The sequence below is a fragment of the Aspergillus stella-maris genome (assembly GCF_047715825.1).
Source record: "Aspergillus stella-maris strain CBS 113639 unplaced genomic scaffold BDV14scaffold_25, whole genome shotgun sequence".
Taxonomy (NCBI): Eukaryota; Fungi; Ascomycota; class Eurotiomycetes; order Eurotiales; family Aspergillaceae; genus Aspergillus; species Aspergillus stella-maris.
In genome coordinates this window covers 348446-375338 of record NW_027396819.1, presented here as the reverse complement: position 1 = coordinate 375338, position 26893 = coordinate 348446, and the positions used below count along the sequence as shown (strand labels likewise).

Genomic DNA, 26893 nt, shown 5'->3' with positions numbered 1-26893 from the left:
CTGTCACACGCCGGCTCCTGTCAGTTGGAGTTCTTACCTCCTTTGTCAGTCCGACCGCTGGCGTCGGAGGAGCTTAAGTCGAGGGTTCGCATGGGAGGGAATGAGTTCGTGACTGGAGGAGCGATGGAGGAAATTAGTGTGTTTCACCTGCCTGCTTCTAGTCTAGAGCCGCTGTAGAGGGACTGCGGTGCTTTGTAGGGAGGAGAGAAGGCAATTGAAGACGCGACACGGCGATATATCGATGCGCGGTCTCATCGAATAATTGGGATGGGCGAACAATTGGAGAGGTAATTCTCCGGAGACAATAAAGGTGACCCTTGGTTGGAGGTGAGCAGTCGCCGTTTGGTTCCCCAAATTGCATCCAGGAACCGTGGAACACTCCGGTTGAAGCCGTGCGGAGGGAGGTGAAGTTCTTGTGAGACAGGGAGAGGGAAGGTTATGTAAGTCTACTCTGTACTCTGTAGTAGAGCCGAAGGAGTGAGCACATTTTGTATAGACCGCATAGGTAGTCGAGCCCGGACTACACCTCGGATACCTAACCAGACGAACACTTGGCACCACAAGAAAGCGTACAGGATATACCGTCAACGCCCAATGACTGCCCAGTGTCACAGTAATCATATTCGTAATTTTTTCTTTGTCCTGTACAGACTGCAGAATAAATGAACTGAAAGAATAGAAAATCGTCTAGGACTGTATAGAGTACTTTGTACCTAATCCACAGCCAGACTGCCATTGGGCGAACAGCGTACTGGGCCTAATTAACTTTAGCGGTTCAGGAGTCGGACGGACTGGCTGCAGTTGGCGGGTTGGCCTCACTACTACTGGACTGTCGATGGATCCCCAGACCTGTCAACATCTCAACTTTCTTTCTTTTCTCTGCCTGTTCGCTCTCCTTTCCTCGCGCTCTCTTCCACTCCCTTGTCGCTTCTCTTCTTCGTGTTTGTGTTTGCCTGTCTTTCCCAACCCCTCTTGCCGTGGCTCCAGACTCCAGGGTCCTGGTCCACGCTACACGGCACATCTCCCCATACCCCTGAATGTTTGACAGGCCTGTGCATTCTGTGCATCGCCAGCCCTTGCTTTCTTTTCTTTTTCCTCAATCCGCTGCTGAGGCGACTTGCTCAGGGTTCAAAAAACCTTGGTTCTTTGATCGCGTCCAGGTAACTCACCGACTACTGCCTCCGTGCTCTGCTCGTTCCTGCTTTCCGCCCTTGTCTTGGGAATTCGGCTAACATTACAACTCGCGTCGCAGGCTGTCATTCCTTGCCATTGCCCTCGAATCTGCAACCCTCGCATAAGTCTCTTTATCGATAAACGCGAACAAACCCCATTCCGGTTGATCAATCGCTGATGACGTTCTTCTCCGTCCCTGACCGATAATCGACCCACCCACACCGCATCGACTTTCTCTCAGTTAGTCTGCGGATACGAAGGCTATGACGGCTTCGCCGCCCGCCTCGCCCACGGGGCCTGGCCCTCAGAGACCTTTTAGCGCCCTAATGCGCACCCCTCGCAGCGGCAGCCGTTTGAGTATGAGCAGTAAACATGGAGGCAGCAGGGCCTCCGACGAGGATGCGAAAACTGCCGTCAAAGTCGGTACGTTTACAAACAGAATTTCTTGGTCGATGCTGCGCAACCTCCTCGCGACGGTACTGACCCAATTGCAGCTGTCCGTGTTCGCCCTCCATTGAAACCCACCGATCCCGGGTACGAATTGATCCCGCAACGATTCCAGCGTTCCATGGCCCACGTCACGTCGCCGACAAGCTTGGCCGTCGATGTACCGCAGGGCCGCAAACTCTTTGTGTTTGATCGTGTTTTTGCCGAGACTGTCGAACAGGAAGGTATTTGGGAGTACCTTAGCGACAGCGTCGGTTCTTTCTTGCAAGGTTACAATGTTTCCATCCTGGCTTATGGCCAGTCGGGCGCCGGTAAATCCTATACAATGGGCACTTCGAGCCCGAACGAGCAGGGCAACACCGAGGCATCCGGTAGGTTATTTGAACTTGTTTGTGGCAAATGAATGGACCACTGACGACAACAGGAATTATCCCTCGCGCTGCGCAGCTCTTGTTCGAGAAGCTGGATGGACCTAAGCACAATCGCAACAGCTCCACAGGTCTGCGTACACCGTCGCGTTACTCGGTGAGCTCTACTTCGAGCTTTGGAAAGTCGAATGTCGAAAAGAACTGGCAGCTGAAGGCTACTTATGTGGAGGTACGAGTCCCTTGCTTCTTCTCCAGGGGCAAGCTAACGTGATGCAGATCTACAATGAACAATTAAGAGATTTACTCCTTCCTGACTCCGTCGGCGCAGCAGACCGCAACGCCGTCACCATCCGCGAAGACACCAAAGGTCGCATTATCCTGACCGGCTTGCACCAAGTCAACATCAATTCGTTCGAAGATCTCATCGGTGCGCTCAATTTCGGATCCTCGATTCGACAAACCGATTCCACAGCCATCAACGCAAAATCATCTCGATCACACGCAGTCTTTAGTTTGAACCTCGTCCAGCGAAAGTCCGGTGGAACTTCTACCAAAGAGAAACGCATGTCCGTGCCGGTAGAGATGTTGTCTGGGGCCGATCAATCGGTCACCGTTGACAGCAAGCTTCACTTTGTCGATTTGGCAGGAAGCGAACGTCTTAAGAACACTGGGGCATCTGGTGAGCGTGCTCGTGAGGGTATTTCGATCAACGCCGGTCTCGCCGCTCTGGGCAAGGTTATCTCGCAATTGTCTTCTCGCCAAGCGGGATCTCACGTTTCCTACCGTGACTCCAAGCTTACCCGACTTTTGCAGGACTCGCTCGGTGGAAATGCCTATACATACATGATTGCTTGTGTTACCCCAGCGGAGTTCCATCTCAGCGAGACATTGAACACTGTTCAGTATGCACAAAGAGCAAGGGCAATTCAAAGCAAGCCTCGCATTCAACAAGTCACCGATGACAGCGACAAGCACGCAGTAATTGAAAGACTCAAGGCAGAAGTGGCCTTTTTGCGACAGCAATTGCGGAACGCAGAAGATAACGACCGCCGACCGGTCGCTCCGCAAGACCGCGCCGAACGCCAAAATGAACGCGAAATCGAGTTGCAGAATCAGCTCCTGGATGCTCAGGAGGGCTACAATGCTCTGAGCCAGCGTCATGCCAAACTCATCTCCGAGCTTGCCAGGGACTCAGAGAAACCTGCTGACGGTGAGAGCGAAGGGGTTGAATCTGCGGTCGGAAACTCTGTCGAGAGACTGAAGCGGTCGCACTCGTTTGCCGAGTCAGTGGAACAGGTTGTTTTGGAGTACGAAAAGACTATCCAGAGTCTCGAGTCATCGCTTTCGAATACTCGAACTTCATTGTCCACCACGGAAAGTACTCTGCTCGAGCGCGAGACCAAATGTGCTTATGTTGAGACCGTCAACTCCCAACTGCAAACACGCATTCAGAAACTCCTGGATCGGGAAAACAGCACAGAGGCGTATCTCCATGAACTTGAGTCGAAGGTCGATGGCCAATCCACTGGTGAAGAGCAGCAAGCGGCGATAGTTTCGGAACTGCGCAAAGAGCTCACCCGTGCTCGCGAGAGCGAGGCTAGCTGCGAAGACTACATTTCCACCTTAGAGGAGCGCCTTGCTGAGGCCGATCAAGATATGGAGCTTATGCAACGGGAAATTGACCGCCTCGAGCACGTTGTCGATCGCCAGCGGAGCCTAGGCAAATTGGACAACCTGCTGTACGAGCTTGATCACGCCCAGCAGAATGGCAAGGCAGACGAAACTGCAGAGCAGCTCGGATCGGAAACTGTCCCAACCGGAGCCTACCAGCCCCGCAAGCGTGGCATGTCTCTCGACGTACTGACAGAGGCCGTTGAGACCGCCATTCCTGAATCCGATGAGGGACTCGCCGAGCCGATTCCCGAAGAAGACGAAGAGCCGACACCGGAGAGCGAAGTCAAGCAAGGCGACTCTGACCTCAAAGTCCTGGAAAGCGCTACTAACCGCCTCGAGGTTGAAAAGGAACAGGCCCGAAGCCGTTCTTCCAGTCCAGCCCAGATGCGGGTTGTCTCCGACAAGCTGGAGACTGTCAGCCAAGAGCTCTTTGACTTGCGCTTGCAGCACGAAAACACATTGAACGACTACGAGATTCTCGAGGCCAAGTACGAAGAAACCCTGAGGGCCATGGCGGAGCTCCGTCAAGACGCAGCAGACGAGGCTCGCCACTCGGCCTCCAACGCCCACATCGCAACCGTCTCTCGCCCGGTTTCTTTTTTAGAGGATCCCAAGGCTCCCGCGTCCAAGACTGGAACACAACACTCGTTCTCGCAATCACTCTCATCGGAGTTATCCTTGGCCGGGGAGCCTGTGACGTCGCACGACTCATATAATGTCAACACCCCCCAGACCACCGTGGACTCGCAAGACGGTACTGTACCGAATGGCACTCACGAAGACGAGAACATGCGCAGACTTCTCTTGGACCACCAAGAGAGCGTCAACGTCATGAAGCAGAAGTACAGTGAGCTCCAGGCGGAGCACGAAGACACCCTAAGCTTGATCGAATCTCTCAAGACTGAGCTGCAGAGATCCAAGTCTTCCTCGCCACCGGCTACACCCAGCTTCAACCCCGTCATCCGCAGAAAGACTAGCCAGAGTCTCATGTCGAACATCGACCGTGCTCATCGCTCAATACTCGGCCTCCGTACTGTCGCCACAGAGGAGTTTACCGACCGACCCGACGCTATGCAGAACTTTGAGGTTCATCTAGACGGTGCGATGCACGAGCTTCAAGTCCGTATGGATCGCATTCAGCAACTGGAAGCAGAGAACCAGAGCGTGAAGAAGGAGATGGACATGAAAGCCACCATCATCTCTGGTCTCACTCGCGAGCGTTCTAGTTTGCAGGGTGCTTCTCCAGTCGACAGGGGTCTTGTGAATCAACTGCGCGACCAAGTGGTCCAGCAAGAGACCACTCTCATGCAGATGAGGGAAGCCCACGACATGCGAGAGAAGGTTCTGCTTGAAGAGATCGAAGAGCTCAAGGGTCTTCTCAAGACTCAAGAAGAGGCTGCCAAGGCTCAGGATGCCCACGTTGAGGAGCAAGAACTGAAGATTACTTCTCTTCAAGGTGAGCTGACCGAATGGCAAGGCAAGCACCAAACTGCCATCCAGTCCCTGCAGTCGTCCGAGAACCAGCTCAAGGACACATTGGCAGAGCTCAACAGTGCTCTTGCTACAATCGACTCCATCCGATCTGATGATGGTTCTCGCGATACCACAGATAAGGAAGTCGCAGCTACCGAGCTCGAGGGTGAACGCGCGCGACAAAAGAAGATTGTAGACGAGTTGAACCGAAAGATCCAGGAGCACGAAGCAACCGCCGCTACCCATATCGAGAAGATTGCATCGCTCGAAAAGCTGCAAGACGCTCAGAAGGGTGCTACTGACGCCGCATCAACATCAACCGAAGTCGATGTGCGCCAGACGCGCATTACTGAGCTGGAGCGGGAGATCGAAAGCCACAAATCCGTTGTCGACTCATATAAGAAGGACCTTGAGTCCTGGCAGGAGTCCCACAAGCGTGAGCTGGCTGAGCTGGAAACTCGCGCAAAGGCTGCAGCCGAGGCTGAACATGAGTTGCGCCTGGCCGAGCAGAACACTCAGCACGAAGACGCTATGAAGTCTCTGCGTGGAGAAATTTCCGAGTCCCGCGACGAGTTGGTCAAACTGCTCGGCATGGTGTCTAACCTGATCAAGTCGGACGTCACCGCGGACAACCTAGCAGACCAGATTCAAGACATTCTCACCCAGAAGCAGCACTTCTCCGACAAGTACGCCGAGCTCATGGACACCAACGAGAATCTTCGCAAGCAGATCGAGGCCCGCCAGGGCGATGACAGCCGCGTCGACGAACTCAACAAGGCTATCACAGTCAAGGACGGTAAAGTCAACGAGCTTGCTTTACTGGTGGCCACTCTGGAAGACACCTTGCTCCAGAGAGATGAGCAGATCAAGAAGAAGGAAGCCCTCGTCGCTGAAGCCAACGCTGAGAAGGTGAAGAGCGCGCGTCTCGTTGAAGAACTCGAGGACCAGATCACCAACAGCTTCGACCAACACAACAACCGCCTCTCCGTCATTCAGCAGGAGCGCGACCAGGCCCTGGAAGACGCCAAGGCCAAGATTGTCATCTACGAGAAAGACATTGAAACCTACCGTGTGCGCATTGAGCAGCTTGAGGTAAGCTTCCATAACGGTCGTACTATTGTACCACAGCTGACAAAAATAGCTTCAAATCAAGAACCAAGATGGCTCGCACGACCGCAGCAGTTCTCTTACCTCCAACCTCCGCAAGAGCTCCTCCGCCGCCTCACTTCCCTCTCCTCCACCTGCCATTCCCCTTCCACCACTTCCCAGCATCGCTGCCGCAACCAACGGCGCCTCATCTCCCCCCAGCTCTCGGCACGCCAGCAAAGAGATTGTTGGCAGCCAAGTTGTTGAAGAGCAGGAGGCTCGCATCCGCACTATTGAGAAGCATCTCAACGCTGAAAAGCAGCTCACAGCCACCCTGGAGGAGGCTCTGGGCGACCTAGAAGCGCAGAGCAACAAGGTCAAGAACGACTGCGAAGCCTGGAAGAAGAAGGCTTGGCAGCTGGAAGAGGAGCTCGGCACCCTACGCAAGGAGCGCAACTCCCAACGTCTCTCCCTCCAAGCCGTGGAAGAGGAGAGGAGCGCCCGCCGCGAGGCCGAGGCCGCCCGAGCCCAGCTCGAAGAGCGCATGGCAGCACTCAACAAGAAAAAGAAGAAGAGCACCCTCAACTGTTTCTAGACCCGATCCTTACCCATCATATCCTTCCTTGCCCATGTTGAAACGCGAATTTCAGATCATCACTGCATCATGAACTCAACGTTGATTCCCCTGTATACCTCTGATTGATACCTTTTCTGATTACGCTTTTTGACGTCTGTTACTTGCAAGTTTGCTTTCGATTCAAGACACCCCTTTTATGACTTTCTTCACGACCCTCTTTGCTGAAGTTGGTTGGCATGACTTTTGGTTGCCATCACCTGACGCCTTGTACATTCTACCCGTTACATTACACTGTATCTTCTTGAGCCTCAGGTTGAAACATATTGTTTATTGTTTAGGAGCGGCGAGACATGCCCATGCCATCGCTTATAGGATAGCGAATTGTTATCTTGTTTTTGTTCAGTTGGTTTTCTACGCGGTAGAGAAAGTTGATTATGCTATCGTATTTGCTTTGATTCACTTTCAACTTCAAAATTCTATTCTCTAGACCTATTCTTAATGACTTATACTGCCCAATCCAGTTTCATCAAGGCCATATGTTTATCTAGGTACTAGAAAAGCCCTTGTAGTACTCCGTACTAGTCGTAACTTAGCACTGCAATGTACAAACAGCTGACTAATCACATGACGTTGTCCCGCCGCGTGTCACCCGTCAAGCTCCCATTGCTCCACCAAACTCCAATGACCACCTGGAGCTATCGCGACTCGCACCTCCAAGTCACCCCTCACCCTCACGCCACGACTCTCCTCCACACACCCAAAATGTCATCCGACAAACCACCGCAAAAACCCCCACACATAACAATAATCCACCCAGACCTCGGCATCGGCGGCGCCGAACGCCTAATCATCGACGTCGGCCTCGCGCTCCAAAACACAGGGCATAAGGTTTCCGTATATACATCGCACTGCGATAGGGGCCATTGCTTTGAGGAGGCGAGGGATGGGACGCTTGATGTAAGGGTTCGGGGCGAGAAATTCATTCCGGCGAATATTGGGGGGCGGTTTGTGGTGCTGTGTGCGATCTTGAGGCAGGTTGTTCTTACGGTGCAGCTTTTGGGGGAGTTGGCGAGGAAGAAGGAGGGTGGTGAGGATGGGGATGGGGAGGATGAGGTGTTTATTGTTGATCAAGTACCGGCTTGTGTACCGCTGCTGAAAATGTGTGGGGAGTGGTTTGGGAATCAAAAAGGGAGGGGACGACAACGGATCCTCTTCTACTGCCATTTCCCGGACCAATTACTTGCGCGGCGGGATGAGGGGGGCTCGGTCCTTCTTGGCGGGTTGAAGAGTTTATACCGGTATCCGTTTGACTGGTTTGAAGGGTGGGCGATGAGTGCTTCGGATCGAGTCGTTGCGAACTCGAGGTTTACGAGGAGTGTTGTGGGGGGTGTTTTTGGGGGGGAAAGGCTGGGTGATGTTAGAGTTGTTTATCCTTGTGTTGATATGGATGCCAAAGAGAAGGAGGGAAAGGAGGAGGAGGGTGAGGTATGGAAGGGGAAGAAGATTCTCTTGAGTGTGAATCGGTTTGAGAGGAAGAAGGATCTTGCGTTGGCGATAAGGGCTTATCATGGGCTTGGGGAGGGGAGGAGGGGGGTTAGACTTGTTGTTGCTGGTACGTCCACTCATTGATCGCTACAACCTATTGACTAACAACGAGGTTGGGGAACAGGCGGCTACGACCCCCGCATAACAGAAAACGTACAATACCACGCCGAACTCGAAGCCCTCGCGACATCGCTCGGCCTCGAACACGCTACATCTAAGACCGTTCCATCCGCCCTCTCAATACCGGACTCGATTGACGTCCTCTTTCTCCCGTCCGTACCATCTGCATTCCGCGATACCCTCCTCTCGCAAGCATCCCTTCTCCTTTACACTCCCGTCAACGAACACTTTGGTATCGTTCCGATCGAAGCTATGCGTGCAGGGATACCCGTTCTAGCATCGAACACGGGCGGACCGCTCGAGACAATCCTAGAAGGGGAGACGGGCTGGCTCCGCGATGCAACAGACGTCCCTGCTTGGACGGAGGTCATGGATAAGGTTCTCTACAAGACAAGTGAGGCTGAACGAGAGAAGATATCGGTCGCTTCAAAGGAGCGCGTAGAACAACTTTTCTCATTACGGGCTATGGGCGAGACACTGGAGAGCGAAATTGGAGATATGCTCGCGAAGGAAAGGAGAGCGTTTAATGGCGGACAGCAGGTGTTGCTCCTAGGCTTGGTCGGAGTGATCCTAGCAGTGATCTTGGTTGGGCTTCTGTACAAATAATACCCTTAGCATTTAGCCTTATTTCTTTCTTTCTATTTCGAGATACCACTACCACTACCACATGAACCACAAACTCAACTACCATTTACGTGGCACATCTTATCACCTAGGGATCGATCGCAAGCGCCAACTCCCCCCTCTCAGATCTCCAACAAACGACTAGTAACAAAGCCGTCTTAGCCCTAAGTGAGGGTCCCCCGGCGCTTAACCAACGGCTCCCATCCACTCCTGCCACCCCGAAACCAACACATCTGCAAAGCGACTACGCCGCATGAACGAGTCGGGAAAGTGCACCGTCTAAGCACGCAGCGGCGCTTATGTGTTGAATTTCAGTGGTTCATATACTTGTGACCCCTGTTCCTGAAACTTGGAGCATGGAGTGAGTATTGGCGATTCAGCCTCGAGGGTTTCTGAAGGTTTAGAGAGGCGTTTAATTATAGAATAGATACTTGACAGTGGAATTGTCCGGTTTGACAGGTGATGATGACTTACTTCCTCGTTTGTTTCCTTTTCTTATTTTCTACACTGCCACAATCTTGAATTTGGAATTCGAGAAAGCACTCGATGAGGGCTGCACTCAGCCCGTGATATGAGGATATGCTCGATGTTTCTCTCGCCGCGGACTTTCTTCCTCTTTGTCTGTCTTCAAATCCAGTTTTTCTCCCTCATTGCGCTCTCTAGCGCCGCGGTTCGAGTCGGTTCGGAAGAGACGTACTTCACGCACCCTGTTTCCTCGGACTCGGATCCTAGCTCGGAGGAGGAGCTTTCTTATGAATTGAGGAGTATACAGGAGGTCTCGTGGGTGACGGATCTGGACGTCTTTAATATCAGTATTTGGCAGCGTGGGGATAATGGAGCTTCCAGTACGAAGAGTTCGAGTGGGGGGTTGATATTTGGTATGTCTCTCTGCTGTGGAAAGGGTATATAGTATTTTGGAGGAATGCTAATGGTGCGCCTTTTCTTGAATAGCGAAAACAGAAGAGTCGGACCCTGTAACGACTATCTCGTGGGTTGTGCAAACGTATAGCTTCGAACTTGATACCTCTTCGGTGTTTTACCTTGCTATTGAAGGGGATAGTGATTCGAATGAATATACGTCTGCTGATTTTAACATCACTTCTTCTTCGTCTTTATCCTCCTCCTCGTCCAAAAACTCAACAATCCCTTCCTCAGCAGAAACACCAACAAGCAGCTCCAGCGACGACTCCTCATCTTCCGCCGCAACATCATCATCCACATCTCTAACATCAACCGGCAAAATCGCACTGGGACTAGGCGTCGGCATTGGCGCCCCATTAATCTCCCTCCTCGCGATCCTAGCATACTTCCAGTACAGAACTATCCGGCGGCAAAACTACCTACACCCCGATCTCCATCCTCATCCTCATCCCCGTCACCACGGACACGGCCACACAGACTCAGTTCCATATCCCCAAACACCACACGGGCACTACTCGCATAACCCATCAATGACTGGAGGATTCTACCCATCTCCCCCACCAATAGACCAACAACAGCAACATCACCATCTGCAAATTCCACTCCCACCATCAATACTACCCCCCTCCCCCATCCCAACAAGCGGGTCTCTATACAGGACTGCAAATACTGAACCCTCGGAACTCCCGCAAAAACTTGCCAAGCCAGTCCATTTACCGCCTTGGGAGGTTCATTCTGAGTCTGTGACGCTGACGCCGACGCCGCCGAGTTCGACGTCGATGAATCTTGATGGGTTGGGTGTTTTGCCTGCAACTAGTGATAGTGAGAGTAGTAGGCGGCTGAGCGGAAGGAGAAGAGATAGTCCAAATCAAAGTCGAGATCGAAATCGAGACCAAGATAGAGGAAGAAATCGAGCCCGCATCTCGCGAATCGGAAGGGCTATCACGACGGCGCATGGACCGGTCCCTGCGCCGCCGCCGAAGAATACTTATCCTCCTGCTGCGTCTGCGTCTAAATCGAGGAGTTTGTGGGAGGGGAGGGGGAGGGAGGGGACCAGAGGGGAAGGGTTGTCTAGGGGCTTTTCTTTTTCGAGAGGAGGGGTGCCTGTTTTGAGGGGGGAGAGTAGCAGGGAGCTGGAGCTTGGGCCTGATATACCGGAGTTGCATGGGGAGAGTGCGAATTTTATTTAGATTCTTGTATATAAATAAATGGGCTTGGAACCTTCGTGGGGTTTTTGATGTTGGCTGATATTGTTATTATATTCTTCTGGTGATATATATGGATTAGGAAAGGCATTTTTGGGTGGTTTTATGTTTAACTTCGAACGGGATTACCTAGCTATACTATGATACTAAAAACATTCTGAGAGACCTTATTCGAGTTGCGAGAGATGAAGAGTCTTTATACATTTCTCAGGTACATAATCTACAAAGTTTATAATCATACCCTCAACAGGTGGGTTCTGGAAGGACAATACTCAAGATATAGTCTCAAGATCAGTCATCACAGTATTGAGATATAGACATGGGTTTCATTAACTATTTCCTTTCTTGATAATGCATCCCGTTCGCATCGGTTCCTTCCCTGCACTATGACTCTCCCCAAGGCAGCGCCGCTCGTCGCGGGAGACCTTGACCCGAACTACCTCTCGCAAAGAACAAGACCATCCATTTTCTTCTCGATCAAGTTCCATTCACTTGCGCCAGGTAATCTCTATGGGCCTTTCACAAGGCACCTCTACTTGGCCAGCTGCACTAGCCATTGGCCTTTAGGGACCCGCACCCCCACTGCACCTTGAGATGCCGAATTTCCGGGGCCTGACCTGCCACTACCATTGCAAGTTACAACTCCTCCCGGTGTTAGAGTACCGCGACCAGCTTCGGAATGGCTGCCCTTGAACATGGAGCTTCTGAAGAGCCGCTCTCTTTATTGCTGCCGGCGGATGTGGCTGGCGGGCGTGAAGATCCAGGACACCGCCGTGACAATGGAGCGGGGGAGCAACAGGCCCCTGCGAAAAGGGTGAAGAGGGGTAAGTATGTTTCAAAGGCTTGGTAAGTCACCTATATTTACGGTTATTGCATTCGATCTGTAAAGAATTTAGCTAATGGTGGTCTAGTGTGCATTGCCATAGTCGAAAGATCAAGGCACGGTTCATCTTCACTATAGGACCGTCAACCCCATTGCTAATCGGCAGTTCCAGTGCGATGGCAATCTACCATGCAGGCAGTGTATTGCTAAAAGGCTTGATTGTCGACGGCGGCATGTTCGACCGGAAAATTGCATATCTTCGTCCGAGACGGTCGATACTGGAGTACCCCAGGATAAGCTTCTGCAAAGGATCAGTCATCTTGAGAGTCAGCTGCAGCGCATTATCGCGACTAATGAGAGACAACCCCCACGGAAAGGATCAGGGCCCCTTCCTGATCTAGCCTCCTCAGAGGAGAATTCTCAGCAAGCTCATTCGGATACACCACCCGATGATACGGCGCCATTTGTGGGCGAGACGTCTATGGCACATACATTGAAGGAAGTCGAAAACAGATTCCGAGAAACACATACTGGTTATCCAAACACATCGGAAAGGTCTAGTCAACCCTGCTCACCCTCCGTATCTTATACCCCTGGAGGTAAAGAGGATTCGGGTGATCAGTCGAATCGCGTACACCATGCACTAGAAAAGCACGGCATAGTTGCGGATCGAGCCAAGTGGGATCAATACCTCCAAGAATTTATCAACGGAATGCATGTTTTGTATCCCATCCTACACCTTCCAATCCTGCAAGACAACTACGACGAAGCCGGGAACGTGTTTGATAAACTCACTCCGTCCGACCACGATGCCCTACGAATATCGCAGATTCTAATTTGCCTGGCCATTGGACGCTGCACAAGTGCTTCTAGAGGCGGGCCAGAAGAGGTTCGGCACTCGTCTGGGTGGAGTCTGTACAGCGCTGCGATGGACATTTTGGGCGGCGAAGCCGGATTATTCAGTATAGTTGGAAGCCCGCTTACATTCTTGCAAACGCTTGTATTAATTGTACGTCTCACATATCCCTGTAGCAAGACTCGTTTCGCTGCACCTCCACTAATATTTGCTGCCAAGGTCATTTATCTTCTTCGCCTGGATGCAAATGAGCGGGCAAGCAAAGTAGCCGCGATGCTTGTTTCTCATGCACACCACCTTGGCTTACATCGGGACAAAGCGTTAACTCGGACGTCAACTTTTGAACATGAGATGTATAGGCGTCTATGGTGGTGTATCTACATCCTTGACAGACAGGTTGCGCTCGAAACAGGACTGCCATTCATTATCCAAGATATGAATGTCGATACTAGACTTTCATCAGAACCGGACAAGGACAAGCCTGACCAAGCAGTTACCATCCCCGATGATCTCGACTCGAAATTCTCCCCAAGTGAAGCTTCGCCTACACCATACCTGGTCTGCACGACTCGTTACTCCAAAGTCCTTGGAAAAGTATGGGAAGCACTATACAAGGCTAGGGAAAGCCGACAAGAAGATGCACCTCCCGACGGTTTGACGCAAGAATACCTAGAGCATCTGATATCTAGCGCCCAGAGAGAAACGCCAAACAGCTTAGCATATGATATCAACAAATCTCTTTCAGACCAGATCGAGGGACTCGAGCATTGGCAGGTCAGACAAAAAGCTCTTCTGCATTTCGTGAGTACCGCGATCCCTCGAAACCAGACTTGGACACCGAACTAAATGATACATCTAGCGTTGGACGTTCCTCCGTTTGTGTATCCGTCGGCCAATGCTACAGCAGTTGTCGTCTTCTTCCAGCTTCACTTCCGGAATACACAGAATTGAGAATGAATTGAACTGCATGAAGCTCGCTCAGAACGTCTTCCAACAATTTGAAGCCCTTTACGACCAGTACCCGAAATTCGAGTTTCCGTTTTCACATTATCTGGCACGTACTACGATGATTTCGCTGGGTCTGATCATCAAGCGTCCATCGTTACAGCAAGGATACGGAGAGCAAACTCTGAGGATGGCTCGTCTTATTAAATCTCTCTGTCGACAGACCTGGGTATCAGGCAAATTTGCAAGGTCTGTTGTGGCCTTGAATCGGATGGCTGAGGCGATGCTTGGAGAGACTACGGTCACAGAGGCAGCAGCTGATGACCGGAACCCTAAGCTCATTTCGGCACTCGGTTTACCAGCTACGGATGGGTCTCATGAATCAGGTCTTTCCAGTGCAACTAAAAGTGGGATGCCAGAACCACAAACACCGCATATAACAGCTCCTGCGCCGACCATTCCTGTACGGGCTCCAACAAGCGGTGGCAACCAGGTCAGTCAGGACTCTGATATATTATCGCCCAATCTTTTGGATCTGGTGGTGCAAGACTTTGACTTTGAAAGAGCCTTCGCTGGTCAAGCCATGCGTCTCAATACGCATTCGGCGAATCTCTCTGCGACTCCCTATCCGCTGACTGGCGCAGGGCTGAGTAGCATTGGCGCACCACACGGCAACGATATGCCTGAAATACACATAGACTCCATCACAGCAGATGCAGGAGATCAAGCTATAGATGTCCAGCCAGACCTCCAAGCGTTGAATATGGACTGGGTACAAGAGCTTCTCGGTGCTGGGTTTCATCCTGACCCTTTCACTCTATGGTGATATGCCAATAGCTGCAAGAACCCTTCTCGTGCAAGCATTTAAAGATTCATTAATATCTCGGGCAAGCCCTAACGGCATTTCGGGGGTGAGATTTCCGGATTGTCTCGGCATTTCGGAAATCGAGTCGGCATCCCGACGCAACTGAGGGGAACTACAAGGATCGGCGCCCCAACAACATAAATACCAGCCCATACTTTCAACTTTCTTAGAAAGATTGTATACCAGCTTTTAGTGGAACAGTCTCTCAGAATGCCTGCCCCAAAGTCTAAGGTCGCCTTCGTCACCGGCGTCAACGGCATCAGCGGTAATGCCATTGTCGAGCATCTCATCCGCACGCCCAAGACAGAATGGTTAGCATACTTTGCACAACCCCTTGTTCTTTGATTTAACTCATGTTTGACCACAATCAGGTCCAAAATAATCATTACCTCCCGCAGCCCATTGAAAACCTACTGGCAGGATCCCAGAATAGAGTTTGTGGCTCTAGACTTCCTTGAGCCCGTCGAGACCATCGTTTCCAAGATGAAGCCTTACTGCGGCGAGGTTACGCACGCTTACTTTGCCTCTTACGTCCACACCGATGACTTTGCAAAGTTGAAGGAGCTGAATGTTCCGCTCTTTGAGAACTTCCTTACGGCTATTGATCAAGTTGCTAGGGATACTCTGCAGCGGGTCTGTCTTCAGACGGGTGGAAAGGTTTGCTACTCATTCTCTGAACATGGGCTTAGGAGACATTGCTAATAAAGATAGCACTATGGTGTTCACCTTGGCCCACGCAAGCAGCCGTGCAGCGAGGAGGACCCGCGATATGACGACAAGGGGGAGAACTTCTATTACCCGCAGGAAGACTTTATGTTTGCTCTGCAGAAGGACAGGACATGGACGTACAACATCATCCGGCCCAACGGTATTGTTGGGTTTACGCCTGGGAGTAAGTTCTGCTCTGTCTTGACCATTACTATCCCCGCAAGATGCTAAAAATAAACAAGGCAACGGAATGTCCGAAGCATTGACACTTGCACTATACTTCCTCATTTGCCGTGAGACGGGCGAATTCCCCAGGTTCCCTGGAAATCAGTTCTTCTACAACTGCCCCGACGATAACTCGTACGCGCCTAGTCTCGCTGACTTGAGCGTCTGGGCCACTACGAACCCCGAAGCGGCAAACGAAGCCTTCAACCATGTCAACGGCGACACATTCGTCTGGCATTACTTCTTCCCTCGCATTGGGGCGTACTTTGGCCTTGAGGTGAGCTGCCTTTCCCCTCTACTAGACATTATCGATTCTGGATAACCCTCTAAATGTCACACTTAGGTCCCCGAAACAACAACCTTCAACACCACCTCTTCAACAACCACCGGCCCCGGCACAAGCAGAGAAAACACCTTCAGTATGGTAACATGGGCATCCGACAAGAAGCTCATATGGGAGAAAATCTGCGCTAAATACGGCGGTAACCCTGAGGCATTCAACTGGGGTACATGGGCTTTCTTCGATTGGGGCATTGGCAAGGCGTGGCCGACGCTGTCGTCGATGACCAAGGCGAGGAAGTTTGGTTGGATGAGGTATGATGATACTTATAAGACTTGGGTTGAGACGTTCAAGGCTTTTGAGAATGCGGGGACTTTGCCGAAAGGGAGGGTCTTGAGGGGGGAGATATAGCCTAGGTGGTACTACAGTATCTAATGGCGGTGGTAGTAGTATTAGTATTATGGTTGGAAAAGCTCGTTGGAAAAGGAAGACTGAAGCTATGAAGTCACTCAAATTGATTAAAGATATTACCTACTTATTTGATAGCTCGAGGAGACGGACCTGGAAAAACCACTCCTATAGATCCGGCCCACTAAACAAACAGGACACGCCCAAAAAGGAAAGAGCAATCTAGAGTGCCACACGTGATTTCGTGATCCGGGGAGACGCGCCACGTGCATCCGCCAAAGGTGTAACTCACAGCAACACCACCTCGAATTGTTTTGGTTTTCTTTGCCCCCCGCACACCGGTGCGCTTCACCATGGCCCCCGAGGTGATAAACCTCCTCTCCTCGACCCCTCCGCCCCCCTCGGCGCCGCGCGAGCCCCCTTCCTCCCTCAGAAGATTCCAGTCCAGCCCGCCCGGCCCCGCCGAGTACTCGAATCCAACTTCGAATCCAGTTCACCTTTTCTCAGATGATATAGACATTGGACAGTTCGACTATGATGAGATTGGATCGTCTCAGCCGGCGAAGCGGAGGCGGATAACGCCTGAGCCTGAGCCTGAGGCAGGTAATACGTCCCGACGGAATAGTGGTGGTGGTGGTGGTAATGGCAATGCGCTGCCGGAGCGGAATAGAAACTCGCTTTTTTCGTTCTCGGATGATATTGTGCTCTCGTCTGATGGGCCTGGACCTGGACCTGGACCTTCCAATGCGCTGGCGCCAGCGCAGGCTCAAGCGCGGACGCCCTATAAACCTCCAGCTTGGCCGCTAGATTCTGATCCGATTATATTTACGTCTTCTGCGCCTGAGCCGAGTCGGCGGAGTGCGTCGCCGGTGAAAAGCAAGAACATGAGTCGTCGAACGGAGGACGCCCTACTAGACAGCGATCCGGATCTTGGAAATATACTTGGTGTCCTTGGGAAGGGCAACGGGAAGGGCAAGGGCAAGGCTCCTTGGGACAATATAGAGGATTTCAGTGATCCAATTCGTGTCCCGGATTCTGATGACGTGTTTGATCTTGGTGATGAGGGTGGGTTTAAGGTTCCGGCTATGCGGTCGGAGTTCTCGGGGAGAACGGCGGATCTGTTAGCGAGTCTTGGGAATGGTTCGAAGGGCAAGTCCACTGGGACTGGCGCGCGGGGAAAGCAGAAGTCGCGGGCTCATGAAGAGGACATGGAGGTTGAGAATGACTCCGATGAACTGCCCGAGTCTTTGGTTCGCAAGCCGAAGAAGACTACGACGACCACCAAACGGACCACGGCGGATAAAGAAGAGAAAGCCAAAGAGCGGGAGGCAACCAAGGCACAACGTGACCGCGAAAAACAGCTAGAGAAGGAGCGAAAACAGAAGCTGAAGGAGGCAAAGGCAAAGGACAAGCAGCTGGCTGCTGATATAGCGCAGGTCAACAGGCTAAAGGTTGAGAAGAAGGATTCCACGCCGGAGATGATTCTCGACCTTTCGTCGTCTTTCAAGGAAATTAGCGTCGGTAATCAGACCCTTGAATATATGCGGCTACTTGGCGTGGAACACACCTTCTTCGACAGCTCGATCCGCAATGTCGTCAAGTGGCGACGGAAGATGAAGGCGAGATACAACAGGACCTTGGGATACTGGGAACCCTGTGAGCAATTCATCCGCGAAGAAGAGCACGTCCTATGTCTCTTGACAGCCCAAGAATTCGTCGACATGGTCACGTCAACTCTCAACTCAGACACCCCCGACGCTCCAAACGACCTAGAACTGCACGTCCTCCGCCTGAAAAGCGCGTACCCCAACTGCACCCCCATCTACTTAATAGAAGGGCTCACAGCCTGGATGCGCAAAAACACAAATTCGCGAAACAGAGCGTACCAAGCTGAGTTCCGGCGCAATCTCAACGAAGTTCAGGGAACTCAAAGCACCCAGACTACATCTACATCCCGCCGCAAGAAAACAAATAAACCCGAAACCGCCCCAATAGACGACGACACCATTGAAGACGCTTTACTGAGCCTGCAAATCTCGCATAACTGCCTCATTCACCAAACGACCGCACCACCCGATTCAGCCGAATGGCTCAAAACATTCACAGAACACATCTCAACAGTGCCCTACCGCCGCGAACGCATAAACGACAACGACTCCGCTTTCTGCATGGATACTGGACAAGTCAAACCCGGTGAAAATGCCTCTGATGCATACGTCCGCATGTTGCAAGAAGTCAGCAGAGTCACGGCGTCAATGGCTTACGGTATTGCAAATGAGTATCCCTCTGTCATGGAGTTGCTAAGGGGTATGAGAAGAAATGGGCCGGCGCTGCTGGAGGATGTGAAGAAGTCAGCTAATAGGAATGGAGCTCTGACGGAGGCGAGGGTCGGGCCTGCGGCTAGTCGAAGACTTTATAAGGTTTTTATGAGCTTGGATCCGGCGTCGACGGATATTTAAGATGCGTTGGTTATGAGGTTTGTTTTTAGGTGCGTTGGTGTTTGGTTTTATTGGGTTGGCACTCTGTTATCATATCGGCATTGGCGCTATTGGCAGCAACTGGTTTACATTGGTCATATTTCATCGGCTTGACTTCCTGTTGGATTTTCAGAAACTTGGCCCTTTAGAGAGACATCTGCATAGGTGATTGCTTTGTGACGCTTTGTCATTGTCAATATTACCTCGCATATAGCAAATATACATATATGCTAGCCCACGTTGACTCGGTCCAGTGCTATGGAGTGTCCAGACGGAAACGCAGGAAGCCAGTACATAGGAAATGTTGTGATAGTGACTAGGCCGCTGCCCTGGAAAGCATGTGGGGGAGATCCGGAACTCCGACCCAAAGAGGCAATCCAGCTGCCACCCCGCCCAAGTACAAAAGACATCTTCACGGCGCTGGATGATATCACCCAGCAAATACAAATAGTGGTATAGATTGAAGACTCATGCGGACTACCTTATAACCAGGTCTTGCCTACCCTCTCTGCCTCCCTTTTCATCCGGCCATACCCTCGATATCAAACAAGAGAACCATAACCAAACCATAACCATGCCAGAAGACCCCCTCACAACACTCCATTCCCTCCTCCAACCAGACGAAATCATCACACCCGATTCCCCAGCCTACCAAGACCACAGCCAAACATGGGCATCTAACAAGCACAAATTCCCCAGCCTGGTCATCCGCCCTACCTCGACCGAAGCGCTCAGCAAGGCCCTCGCATACCTGTACACTACAGACCTGGATTTCGCAATCTACGGACAGGGTTTCAGTTCTGCGTCTGCCAGGGACGTGTTGGTCAATACATCGGCATTTAACGACTTCCACTTTGATAAGCAGAGCGAGACGGTGACTATAGGCGCCGGACAAACCTGGTCGGATGTTTATACGAAGTTGGCGGAGGTTGCGCCAGGGTATGGCAGTAAGCATCCCTAGCTTATCTAAATACTCAACCAGTTCTGCATAGTAGTATGGTAGAGCGCTAACACAAACAACCAAGTCGTCGGAGCCCGCACGCCCTGCGTCGGTGTAGCAGGGACGATCCTCTGCGGGGGGTACTCGTGGGTATCGAGCGAGCACGGGTGCATCTCGGACCCGAATAACTTGCTTGATGCGCAGGTCGTCAAGTATGATGGGTCTGTGGTTTGGGCTTCGCAGGAGCCGGACGGGGGGTCCGGGTTGCTGTGGGCTTTGCGTGGTGGTGGGGGTGGGTTTGGTGGTATGTCCACTGGTTCTTTCTTTCTCTTCCGCTCTGTGCATCGCATCGCATGGACTGATTTTGACCTTCCTTGTCTGCCTACCTAATGCACTGGATATAGTAATTACCCGCGTCAAACTTCGCGTTTTTCCATACCCTCAGCAAATCTGGACCGGTCCGATTCTTGTGCCCCGTGAACGACTACAAGATGTCGCAGAAGGAATATCGACTTTCCTCTCTGGACCCATCAATCCCAGAATCACCATGTTACTGTACGTCGTGAAAGGCCGGCTACTCGAGTCGATCGGCACAGACTCAGATATGCTCGTGATCCATGCATTCGACGCCAATGGCGAGGGGCACGGCCGGGACTGCTTTAGTTGGGCGTTGGATATACCGGGGGCGGTTGATCAATCTAGGGTTACGGATTTGGCGGGCGTTGCTGGGTTGCAGGGTATGAAGCAGCGCCAAAGTTTCAGTTTAATGATTGGGATTCGCTAATTTATCGAGGGTACTTTACAGACAAGGCGGGCACAGTCAAAGGAACCATGAAACAGTTCTGGCAGCCGTTGCTGCTGAAGGATATCAGCAAAGAGCATGTCCTGCGTGCCGTTGAGTGGTCCGAAGGAATCAGCAACATTGATGACTCGCTCGGCGACTGCACGTATCTTGTATTCGAACTCCTCAGCTCGGTAGGTACCTACCTATCAATCCAAAGGCCCAGGCTGTCGCCATAGAAGGAGGAGTCCCAGGGCTAACACAGCCCTACCTACGTCCAATCAGCGCGACCCATTAAACGGACCATCAGTGTGCGCCTGGCCACGACCCCCCGGGACAAAACACATCCTGCTCCTAGGAACGGGATGCCCTGCAGACGCAGATAAAAGCAAGGAGGAACTAGCTCGGGAATTGGCCATCAAGGCGCCTGCCCAGGTACTAGGGCCCAATGCAGATTTCAACGTTCTGCCGAATGGTCTTGAAGAGTATCATGCTGTGAATGAGGTATGTTCACTAGCATTTTGAATTTATGTTCTCGCCCATTCGGTAGCTGACAACACGGAATAATCTGTAGGTCTGGAGATCTCATGTTAAAAGGTTGCAGGAGTTGAGGAGACGGTATGATCCGCTGCGCAGGTTTAAGGGGGCGGTTAATGTACCCGGTGATTCAGCGTAGAGTTTTCTACCATCCATCTACTATTGAAACAGCGATCAAGGTCCGAGGTATGGTAGGTAGGGTAGGTAGGGTACTATACGTAGAAATCAAAAGATTTTCCTTTCCGATAGACCTCAAGACTCCATCGATATCCATACCCATATCAGTCCTTTACGGGAAAGATAATCTGCAAATGGATGAGGTCTGCTGTCTCCTAGAGCTGTACCTACCCTTCCCCAGGACTCAAAGAGTCCCCTTAGTATCTGTACGGTTGGTGTTACCACTAGACTAAAAAGCCAAAGGCTGGCTTTGGTTTTATTGGATTGGCATTCTCTTGGTTTTCCGGTATTCCGTTAGGTTTGACCGTATCCCTTCCATGAGTCCATTCATTGCAGCCCCAGACGAAAGCCACGGTTCGCACAGGAAGCTTGTGCGGCGACTTATTCCCCGACGCAGCGGTGTGCCGCACAGAGCATTCTTTCATCACAGTCCATGATATCGTCAAAGGCCTATAACGCTGGTCTGAAATGCCACCCAGTATTGGTCCTTAGTCCAGTTAATTAGCCTCTGGAGAGATATGAATAACTTGTAGATGCCAAGTATCGACTCAGTCTCCCACAACGGCAGTCGCTCAAACGTCTGCGCTTTGCCGCTCTGGTTCAAGGCAGTCGCCATGAAACACCAGTGGTGCTGCATCACGACGATGCCAGGCAAGAATTCGATCTTTCCAGAGGATGCCAAAACAACACCGTCTGTATCCTAGTGCAAACTGCGCCACTAGGCCGAGTGCCATGTGGCCGCCTGTAGCAGGGCAGTTTCGTACCTAATACTAAGGCCTTTAGTCTCTATTGAGACAGCGATAGGATACTTAGTCAGGACAGCCCAGTCTGTATGGTTGATTGACATTGTCGGTCGATATTTGCAGAGAGATTGAATGGCTTGGTAGTGTGGCGAGTTTCTCTCAGGCTGTATACAGATGCAGAAATCCACCATCTTGCTGGATGGTTTGCAAGGTTGGTATTCAGGGATTATCTGGGCTGTAGGGCTGCAAGCGGTTTAGCACACTGATGAATAAATGTTCTAAGCAGCAGGACATACCAGCATCGATAGTCCACAAGGTCATCCTCCGCAGGGCTATCTCGAAGAATCCAATTCAGGATGCGTGAATGCACATCATTATTCCAAAATGACTTGGGGTGGTTATTCTGGAAACACCTGCTTTCCAGGTTATAGACTTTCTGCACAGTGCGTATATCAGGTAATTGGGATTTCTCGAAATCAACACTATCTCCAAAGTTCCAGGCTACAACTGAAGGTTCATCTGCGAGCTGTGGATCCAGTATTATACATGTCAGCGTAAAAAAAGCCAAAATTAGCAAAATGGGTTTGTACATCATCTTGGAGGTCACCTGGAAAGATCTCAAACCCACCAACTATCCTCTCCAATCCCGTGGTCAACGCATCAAGTGATCTTGGCTTTGGATCATCGCGGAGGTCTGCTCTTATAAATTCCGTCTCCTTAGGCTCTGCATTGCGCAGCTGCTTGGTGGGGGATGAGTTGCGGTTGATACTCAAAGTCTTGGACGAGGCCCTTGATGACGATCGGCTCGAGGTGGAGGGTAACCAAGAGGTAGGAGAGCCGTTGTCCATCGCGGAAGCTTTCCGGTGAGGGCGAGGGGTGAGCTCTACCAACACTTGTTCGTGATCTTTTGCTTCGTCAGCTTCCTCTGGTAGGGTGTCTCGCGTGTGATCGGACTGGTTCGTGCAGCGCGCTGGCGGCATGTTTGATGGTTTCGATAACAGAGGTATAGAACCTGAGCCGGATTCTGGGGGTGTTTGAAGTGGAGTTGTTTGATCTTTGTTTACCAAACAATCTCGTCCAAGCGCGATAATATCAAAGATAGAGATATCTTCATCAAAAATATGGATATATTTTCTTGCATTTTATTAAGAATGTGTTATACGCGGTTAATTATAGCTGTTGCAAGGCAACTGATTAGGAGCTGTGTTGTGAGGATGTTCCCGCACCGCATCCTCTTAACAAATGTGGTGTTAAGGTGAAACAAATTTTAGTTTTCAAAGCCTACCAAAATATAGTCCCTGGCCATGCTAATGCTAGGCTACATGCTGCACTTGGGCATACCCTGATCCAAGGTGCCCTGAATCATATCCAACTAGATAAGCTCAGCAAGGCAATTGATTTGTTAGACCTACAGGAAAGATGGACACCCATTCAGCAACCCTTAGCAATGGAACACATTGTTCTTTTTTGTCAGAATATTATTCTGGGCAAGATTTTTCCCTATAAAGGCAAATTCAAGATTGTTATTATGCCTTGAGATATTAAGGGCCATTGCACAAGTTACAAAAGATCTTGATTTCCGTGAAGATGCATGTGAATTAGCTTGTAATCTTGCTGATATATATCTTGAACTGGAGAAACCCACAAAGGCCAAGATCTATCTTCGTGCTGAGATGAAGCACCTGTTAGAAAGGCTGAGCAAACGGCAGCCAATCAATCAGGTGCCTCGCCGGCGTGATACGACGACGCTAGGAGGAACGTTGTTCCGACCCGAGCGTCCCCGTCGTCCTCTTATGGGACGACGAGGACGAGGGAAGAGATATTTCACCCGGGGGTGAAATATCCAGGCAAGGTATAAAAGGACGCACACTACCCACCTGTATTTACTTTCTGCCTCTCGTGCCTTATCTTCAGTTTACAGTAACATGGTCAGATCGCCAGTACGAACCAGAGTTACTATTGCATCTTCTATTTTGCTCTTCTCTTTTTTGATATCAGAATACCTAAGGTCCGATTCGACGCTTAGCAGGACGACCCTGACCTTATCTGACAGCACCAATATTCGAAACAAGCTCTATTAATTATTCTAGCGGAAGCTCTATTCGCGAAAGCAAAATTTGGCGAAGTAGATATACTCTGTTATTTACTACAGCCGCCTATAAAGCTTAGAAAAATGGAACAATTACGCCTATTGATTGTTCGAGCTAAGCTTTCCCATGCCCAGGTAAATTCGATCTGGCTTTCTGTTATTGAACCGAGGCTATGATGCATCTGAGGGAATTTAACTTAGCTGGTGAATACTAATCCTCCGTTCACAGTGTGATATCTAGGGAAGAAAGGTCTTCTCGAGCTTAAACTAAAGTCTTATAAGCAAGTGGAAAACCTTGAAGCCCACCCCGTTCGGATGCATTTATACTGGATTGCTGGCTTACGTTAATGGTTGGATTACTTGGAATCCAGTAGTATATGTATATTTAACGCTTTCTGTCTTAAATTCCCTGCCTTTCTGGGTGTCTTCATGTTAACCACGGTACCTAGGGTTGAGAAACCAAAGCCCGTGGATAAACACGCCGTAACACGGAGACCAAAGGATTGAGGTTTTGTCCATGAGCTAGTCAACGGTTTGAGGAGACACTGTTATAAGGTCTATTATGAGGTACCAATGTGCACAGGGAAGGAGGGCGAAATAAGGCTGTATCAGCGCCAATTAATATGACTTGGATTTAGATATATAAACGCTTATCTTGTAGATCGGTGTTCTGTTTGTTTGATTTTACTAAATTATGTTTAGACCAACTAATTGAAGGAAGCAGCCAGCTAATGCTGGTAGCTGTTTATCCAGCCAAACTTAAGTCCTATCTTTTCTAGGCGAAGCCACGCTTCTTAGAAAATGCTTGAGAAGAGCTTCTAGCATGATTAGTGTAATTAGTTTTAATTACAAAACTTGGGTTAACAGCGCTCTATAAAGCTGAAAACCTGGGGTTGAGTATATCTAGACGTCTGCCTGCAGCACTTTCCAGCGTTAGCGGTTTTGGCGAGCTACACACCATAACTGGTCATATCACAGAAAAATGAATCTTGAATAGCAATAGGTATGTTTTTATAGCGATATTTTTTACACAATAGCAGCACAACCAGGTGATTCAAGGTTGAAAAGTAATGCAATTATTTGAATGCTATTCTAGGTACCAAGGCTTCTAGATTACACCAACAGTGCATCCTCTTATTCCATTCTGCTACATAATCAAGGTCGTCACCTCTTCTCGAAAAGCCTATACACGTGGAAGCACAGCAGGCGCTTGCACATCACCACCTAGAGAAGCTAACTCACTACTATAAACACTCTCAACCAGAGTCAGCGGATACTCATCCGCACAGACCCTGTTACCCTTTGTCGGCTGTCCCCCGTTACCCTGAATCCGAGCGTCAGAGGCCAAATTGGCATGGCTATCATCCCGGCTGCGGCGTGCCGACAACAAAGACCGCAGGGATCTTTCCCATTTCGACACGTACGGACTCGCTCTTACGCGCTTTGCGAAGCTCGGGGTGCATGGGAGACATGCTGCTAGGATCCCACATGTTATCTCGGCTAGGGACGAGAGCGCCATGCAGAAGGCGTAGTAGGAGACGTTGTTGGTTGATTTGAAGATTAGCACGGAGAAGGCGAGTTTTACCACGGCGGCGGTGCAGGCCCTAAATCTCTTAGAAAACCCCAGGAACAGGAACAGGAACAGAAACAGGGGGGGGAGCCTACATAATCCCAAAGGCAAAGACCGTCGAGACGGCGATTTTCTTGCGGCGCGACATGTGCAGCTGCCAGATTTTCGTCTGCGGGAGGATCAAGATAATCAAGTCCGAGGCGCAGTTGATCACACTGGACGATAAGTTCTGCGAGTCAGTCTTGACGACGCAGGAGCCCGTCGTGATGAGGAAATCCCAGGACTTTGCGATTGGTCGACAGCCGAAGATATCGAGAAGCGTGTTGACAGTGTAGTAGATGACATTCGACCAGATGACGACATGGCAGCTCCAGAAGAACAGGTCTCGTCTGTGACCGAATATCTCGAGCAACTGCAGGAGGATGGCAAGCTTGATGAAGAGGATGATGAGGCCGGCGACGATCGATCCGACGTGGTAGTACTGTTGCCGTGAGTATACGGCTCAAAAATGCCCAGTAAGATACTAGATATCACCCACCCAGAGCAGGGATCGAAGATCTCTCAGTCGGAGATTCCACTGGTCGACCCCTGAGGAGACTTCACCACCTAGCCAGCAGGGCGCGAAATAGCCCATAAACATTGCCTATGATAAGTCAGGTTACTCCAGGTTATTGCACGTCTGGAACTCTACCCAAGCGATGAGTATGGCATCTAGAACGTTAACATACGGCTCAGACAGGTATCAGTCAACTTACAATCAGACTTCCGGACGGCACGCATAACAAAAAGTTTCGTATAGGCACGAACTGCCACGAAGGCACAAGCCAAGGCAAAGCATGACAGGAGGACCACGCGCCCGACCACCGTCAGGTTTGGCGGATCAACAAGGTTCGAAACCTGCCCCGGTGGAGGGCTACCGGCAGGAAGATCGAGCAGAGCCTCGCGCTGTTCAGGTGAGAGTATAACAGCCATGGTAGGCTCCCCTAACACGAGATTGAAAAAGATGTAGGCTTGACCTCTGCCAGACCAGCGTATTAATAGGACATCATCATCATACACGAGGCTGTGGTGGTATGTACTGCTGCCAGGTGGGAACAGAATTGATCAACGAGATCCACGCAACGGAGCTGACTGCATATAAATCAGCTGACGGATGAAATCATACGCAGAGTTGTTGTGCCACCAGAATTCTTAGGTGCATCTTGGAATCTAGGGTTACCTTACTGAGGGGTCATCACGAACCGGCCTTGACATCA

General features: G+C 50.8%; 9 protein-coding genes across 9 annotated transcripts; 6 read left to right on the top strand and 3 right to left on the bottom strand.

Annotated features, from left to right (window-relative positions):
• Nucleotides 1–780: 780 nt before the first annotated feature.
• Nucleotides 781–7330, top strand: BDV14DRAFT_172865 (kinesin family protein). Its single transcript, XM_073768650.1, has 6 exons — nucleotides 781–1160; nucleotides 1253–1596; nucleotides 1668–1991; nucleotides 2045–2217; nucleotides 2265–6227; nucleotides 6277–7330. Exons 2-6 carry the CDS (start codon nucleotides 1437–1439, stop codon nucleotides 6814–6816), a joined length of 5160 nt encoding a protein of 1719 aa, XP_073628520.1. The 5' UTR covers nucleotides 781–1160; nucleotides 1253–1436; the 3' UTR covers nucleotides 6817–7330.
• Nucleotides 7331–7476: 146 nt separating this feature from the next.
• On the bottom strand, nucleotides 7477–7883 carry BDV14DRAFT_172864 (uncharacterized protein). Its single transcript, XM_073768649.1, has one exon. It carries the CDS (start codon nucleotides 7779–7781, stop codon nucleotides 7530–7532), a length of 252 nt encoding a protein of 83 aa, XP_073628519.1. The 5' UTR covers nucleotides 7782–7883; the 3' UTR covers nucleotides 7477–7529.
• Nucleotides 7884–9272, top strand: BDV14DRAFT_172863 (GDP-Man:Man(1)GlcNAc(2)-PP-dolichol alpha-1,3-mannosyltransferase). The gene is made up of 2 exons (XM_073768648.1): nucleotides 7884–8410; nucleotides 8468–9272. Exons 1-2 carry the CDS (start codon nucleotides 7957–7959, stop codon nucleotides 9067–9069), a joined length of 1056 nt encoding a protein of 351 aa, XP_073628518.1. The 5' UTR covers nucleotides 7884–7956; the 3' UTR covers nucleotides 9070–9272.
• A 401-nt stretch (nucleotides 9273–9673) lies between these two features.
• BDV14DRAFT_199955 (fungal specific transcription factor domain-containing protein) lies at nucleotides 9674–14663 on the top strand (the record flags this gene model as incomplete). Its single annotated transcript, XM_073773402.1, has 5 exons — nucleotides 9674–9965; nucleotides 10039–10830; nucleotides 12447–13045; nucleotides 13112–13693; nucleotides 13752–14663. 5 exons carry the CDS (start codon nucleotides 9674–9676, stop codon nucleotides 14661–14663), a joined length of 3177 nt encoding a protein of 1058 aa, XP_073628517.1.
• Nucleotides 14664–14788: 125 nt separating this feature from the next.
• Nucleotides 14789–16412, top strand: BDV14DRAFT_56347 (SDR family oxidoreductase). The gene is made up of 5 exons (XM_073777045.1): nucleotides 14789–15013; nucleotides 15074–15359; nucleotides 15414–15594; nucleotides 15653–15912; nucleotides 15979–16412. The coding sequence occupies exons 1-5, from the start codon at nucleotides 14913–14915 to the stop codon at nucleotides 16324–16326; spliced, it is 1176 nt and encodes a 391-aa protein (XP_073628516.1). The 5' UTR covers nucleotides 14789–14912; the 3' UTR covers nucleotides 16327–16412.
• Nucleotides 16413–16572: 160 nt separating this feature from the next.
• BDV14DRAFT_208753 (uncharacterized protein) lies at nucleotides 16573–19038 on the top strand. Its single transcript, XM_073775478.1, has one exon. It carries the CDS (start codon nucleotides 16677–16679, stop codon nucleotides 18780–18782), a length of 2106 nt encoding a protein of 701 aa, XP_073628515.1. The 5' UTR covers nucleotides 16573–16676; the 3' UTR covers nucleotides 18783–19038.
• Nucleotides 19039–19334: 296 nt separating this feature from the next.
• Nucleotides 19335–21197, top strand: BDV14DRAFT_208749 (FAD-binding oxidoreductase; the record flags this gene model as incomplete). The annotated part of the gene is made up of 6 exons (XM_073775477.1): nucleotides 19335–19747; nucleotides 19826–20044; nucleotides 20145–20477; nucleotides 20546–20715; nucleotides 20807–21025; nucleotides 21096–21197. The coding sequence occupies exons 1-6, from the start codon at nucleotides 19375–19377 to the stop codon at nucleotides 21195–21197; spliced, it is 1416 nt and encodes a 471-aa protein (XP_073628514.1). The 5' UTR covers nucleotides 19335–19374.
• Nucleotides 21198–21677: 480 nt separating this feature from the next.
• BDV14DRAFT_208747 (uncharacterized protein) lies at nucleotides 21678–22826 on the bottom strand (the record flags this gene model as incomplete). Its single annotated transcript, XM_073775476.1, has 4 exons — nucleotides 21678–21928; nucleotides 22007–22221; nucleotides 22275–22504; nucleotides 22569–22826. The coding sequence occupies 4 exons, from the start codon at nucleotides 22824–22826 to the stop codon at nucleotides 21678–21680; spliced, it is 954 nt and encodes a 317-aa protein (XP_073628513.1).
• A 2424-nt stretch (nucleotides 22827–25250) lies between these two features.
• Nucleotides 25251–26609, bottom strand: BDV14DRAFT_199950 (uncharacterized protein; the record flags this gene model as incomplete). The annotated part of the gene is made up of 5 exons (XM_073773401.1): nucleotides 25251–25671; nucleotides 25733–26118; nucleotides 26176–26280; nucleotides 26329–26348; nucleotides 26393–26609. 5 exons carry the CDS (start codon nucleotides 26607–26609, stop codon nucleotides 25251–25253), a joined length of 1149 nt encoding a protein of 382 aa, XP_073628512.1.
• Between the last annotated feature and the right edge of the window lie 284 nt (nucleotides 26610–26893).

What these genes read in the sequence shown, in the direction of transcription:
- BDV14DRAFT_208753 (XM_073775478.1), top strand. Translation starts at nt 16,677, where the DNA reads ATGGCCCCCGAGGTGATAAACCTCCTCTCCTCGACCCCTCCGCCCCCC.
- BDV14DRAFT_172864 (XM_073768649.1), bottom strand. Translation starts at nt 7,781, where the DNA reads ATGAATTTCTCGCCCCGAACCCTTACATCAAGCGTCCCATCCCTCGCC.
- BDV14DRAFT_56347 (XM_073777045.1), top strand. Translation starts at nt 14,913, where the DNA reads ATGCCTGCCCCAAAGTCTAAGGTCGCCTTCGTCACCGGCGTCAACGGC. An exon ending in CGCACGCCCAAGACAGAATG is followed by an intron (nt 15,014 to 15,073) that starts GTTAGCATACTT and finishes GACCACAATCAG; the next exon opens with GTCCAAAATAATCATTACCT. An exon ending in TGTTGGGTTTACGCCTGGGA is followed by an intron (nt 15,595 to 15,652) that starts GTAAGTTCTGCT and finishes AAAATAAACAAG; the next exon opens with GCAACGGAATGTCCGAAGCA.
- BDV14DRAFT_172865 (XM_073768650.1), top strand. Translation starts at nt 1,437, where the DNA reads ATGACGGCTTCGCCGCCCGCCTCGCCCACGGGGCCTGGCCCTCAGAGA. An exon ending in GGGCAACACCGAGGCATCCG is followed by an intron (nt 1,992 to 2,044) that starts GTAGGTTATTTG and finishes TGACGACAACAG; the next exon opens with GAATTATCCCTCGCGCTGCG. An exon ending in TGCGCATTGAGCAGCTTGAG is followed by an intron (nt 6,228 to 6,276) that starts GTAAGCTTCCAT and finishes TGACAAAAATAG; the next exon opens with CTTCAAATCAAGAACCAAGA.
- BDV14DRAFT_172863 (XM_073768648.1), top strand. Translation starts at nt 7,957, where the DNA reads ATGTGTGGGGAGTGGTTTGGGAATCAAAAAGGGAGGGGACGACAACGG. An exon ending in GGTTAGACTTGTTGTTGCTG is followed by an intron (nt 8,411 to 8,467) that starts GTACGTCCACTC and finishes GTTGGGGAACAG; the next exon opens with GCGGCTACGACCCCCGCATA.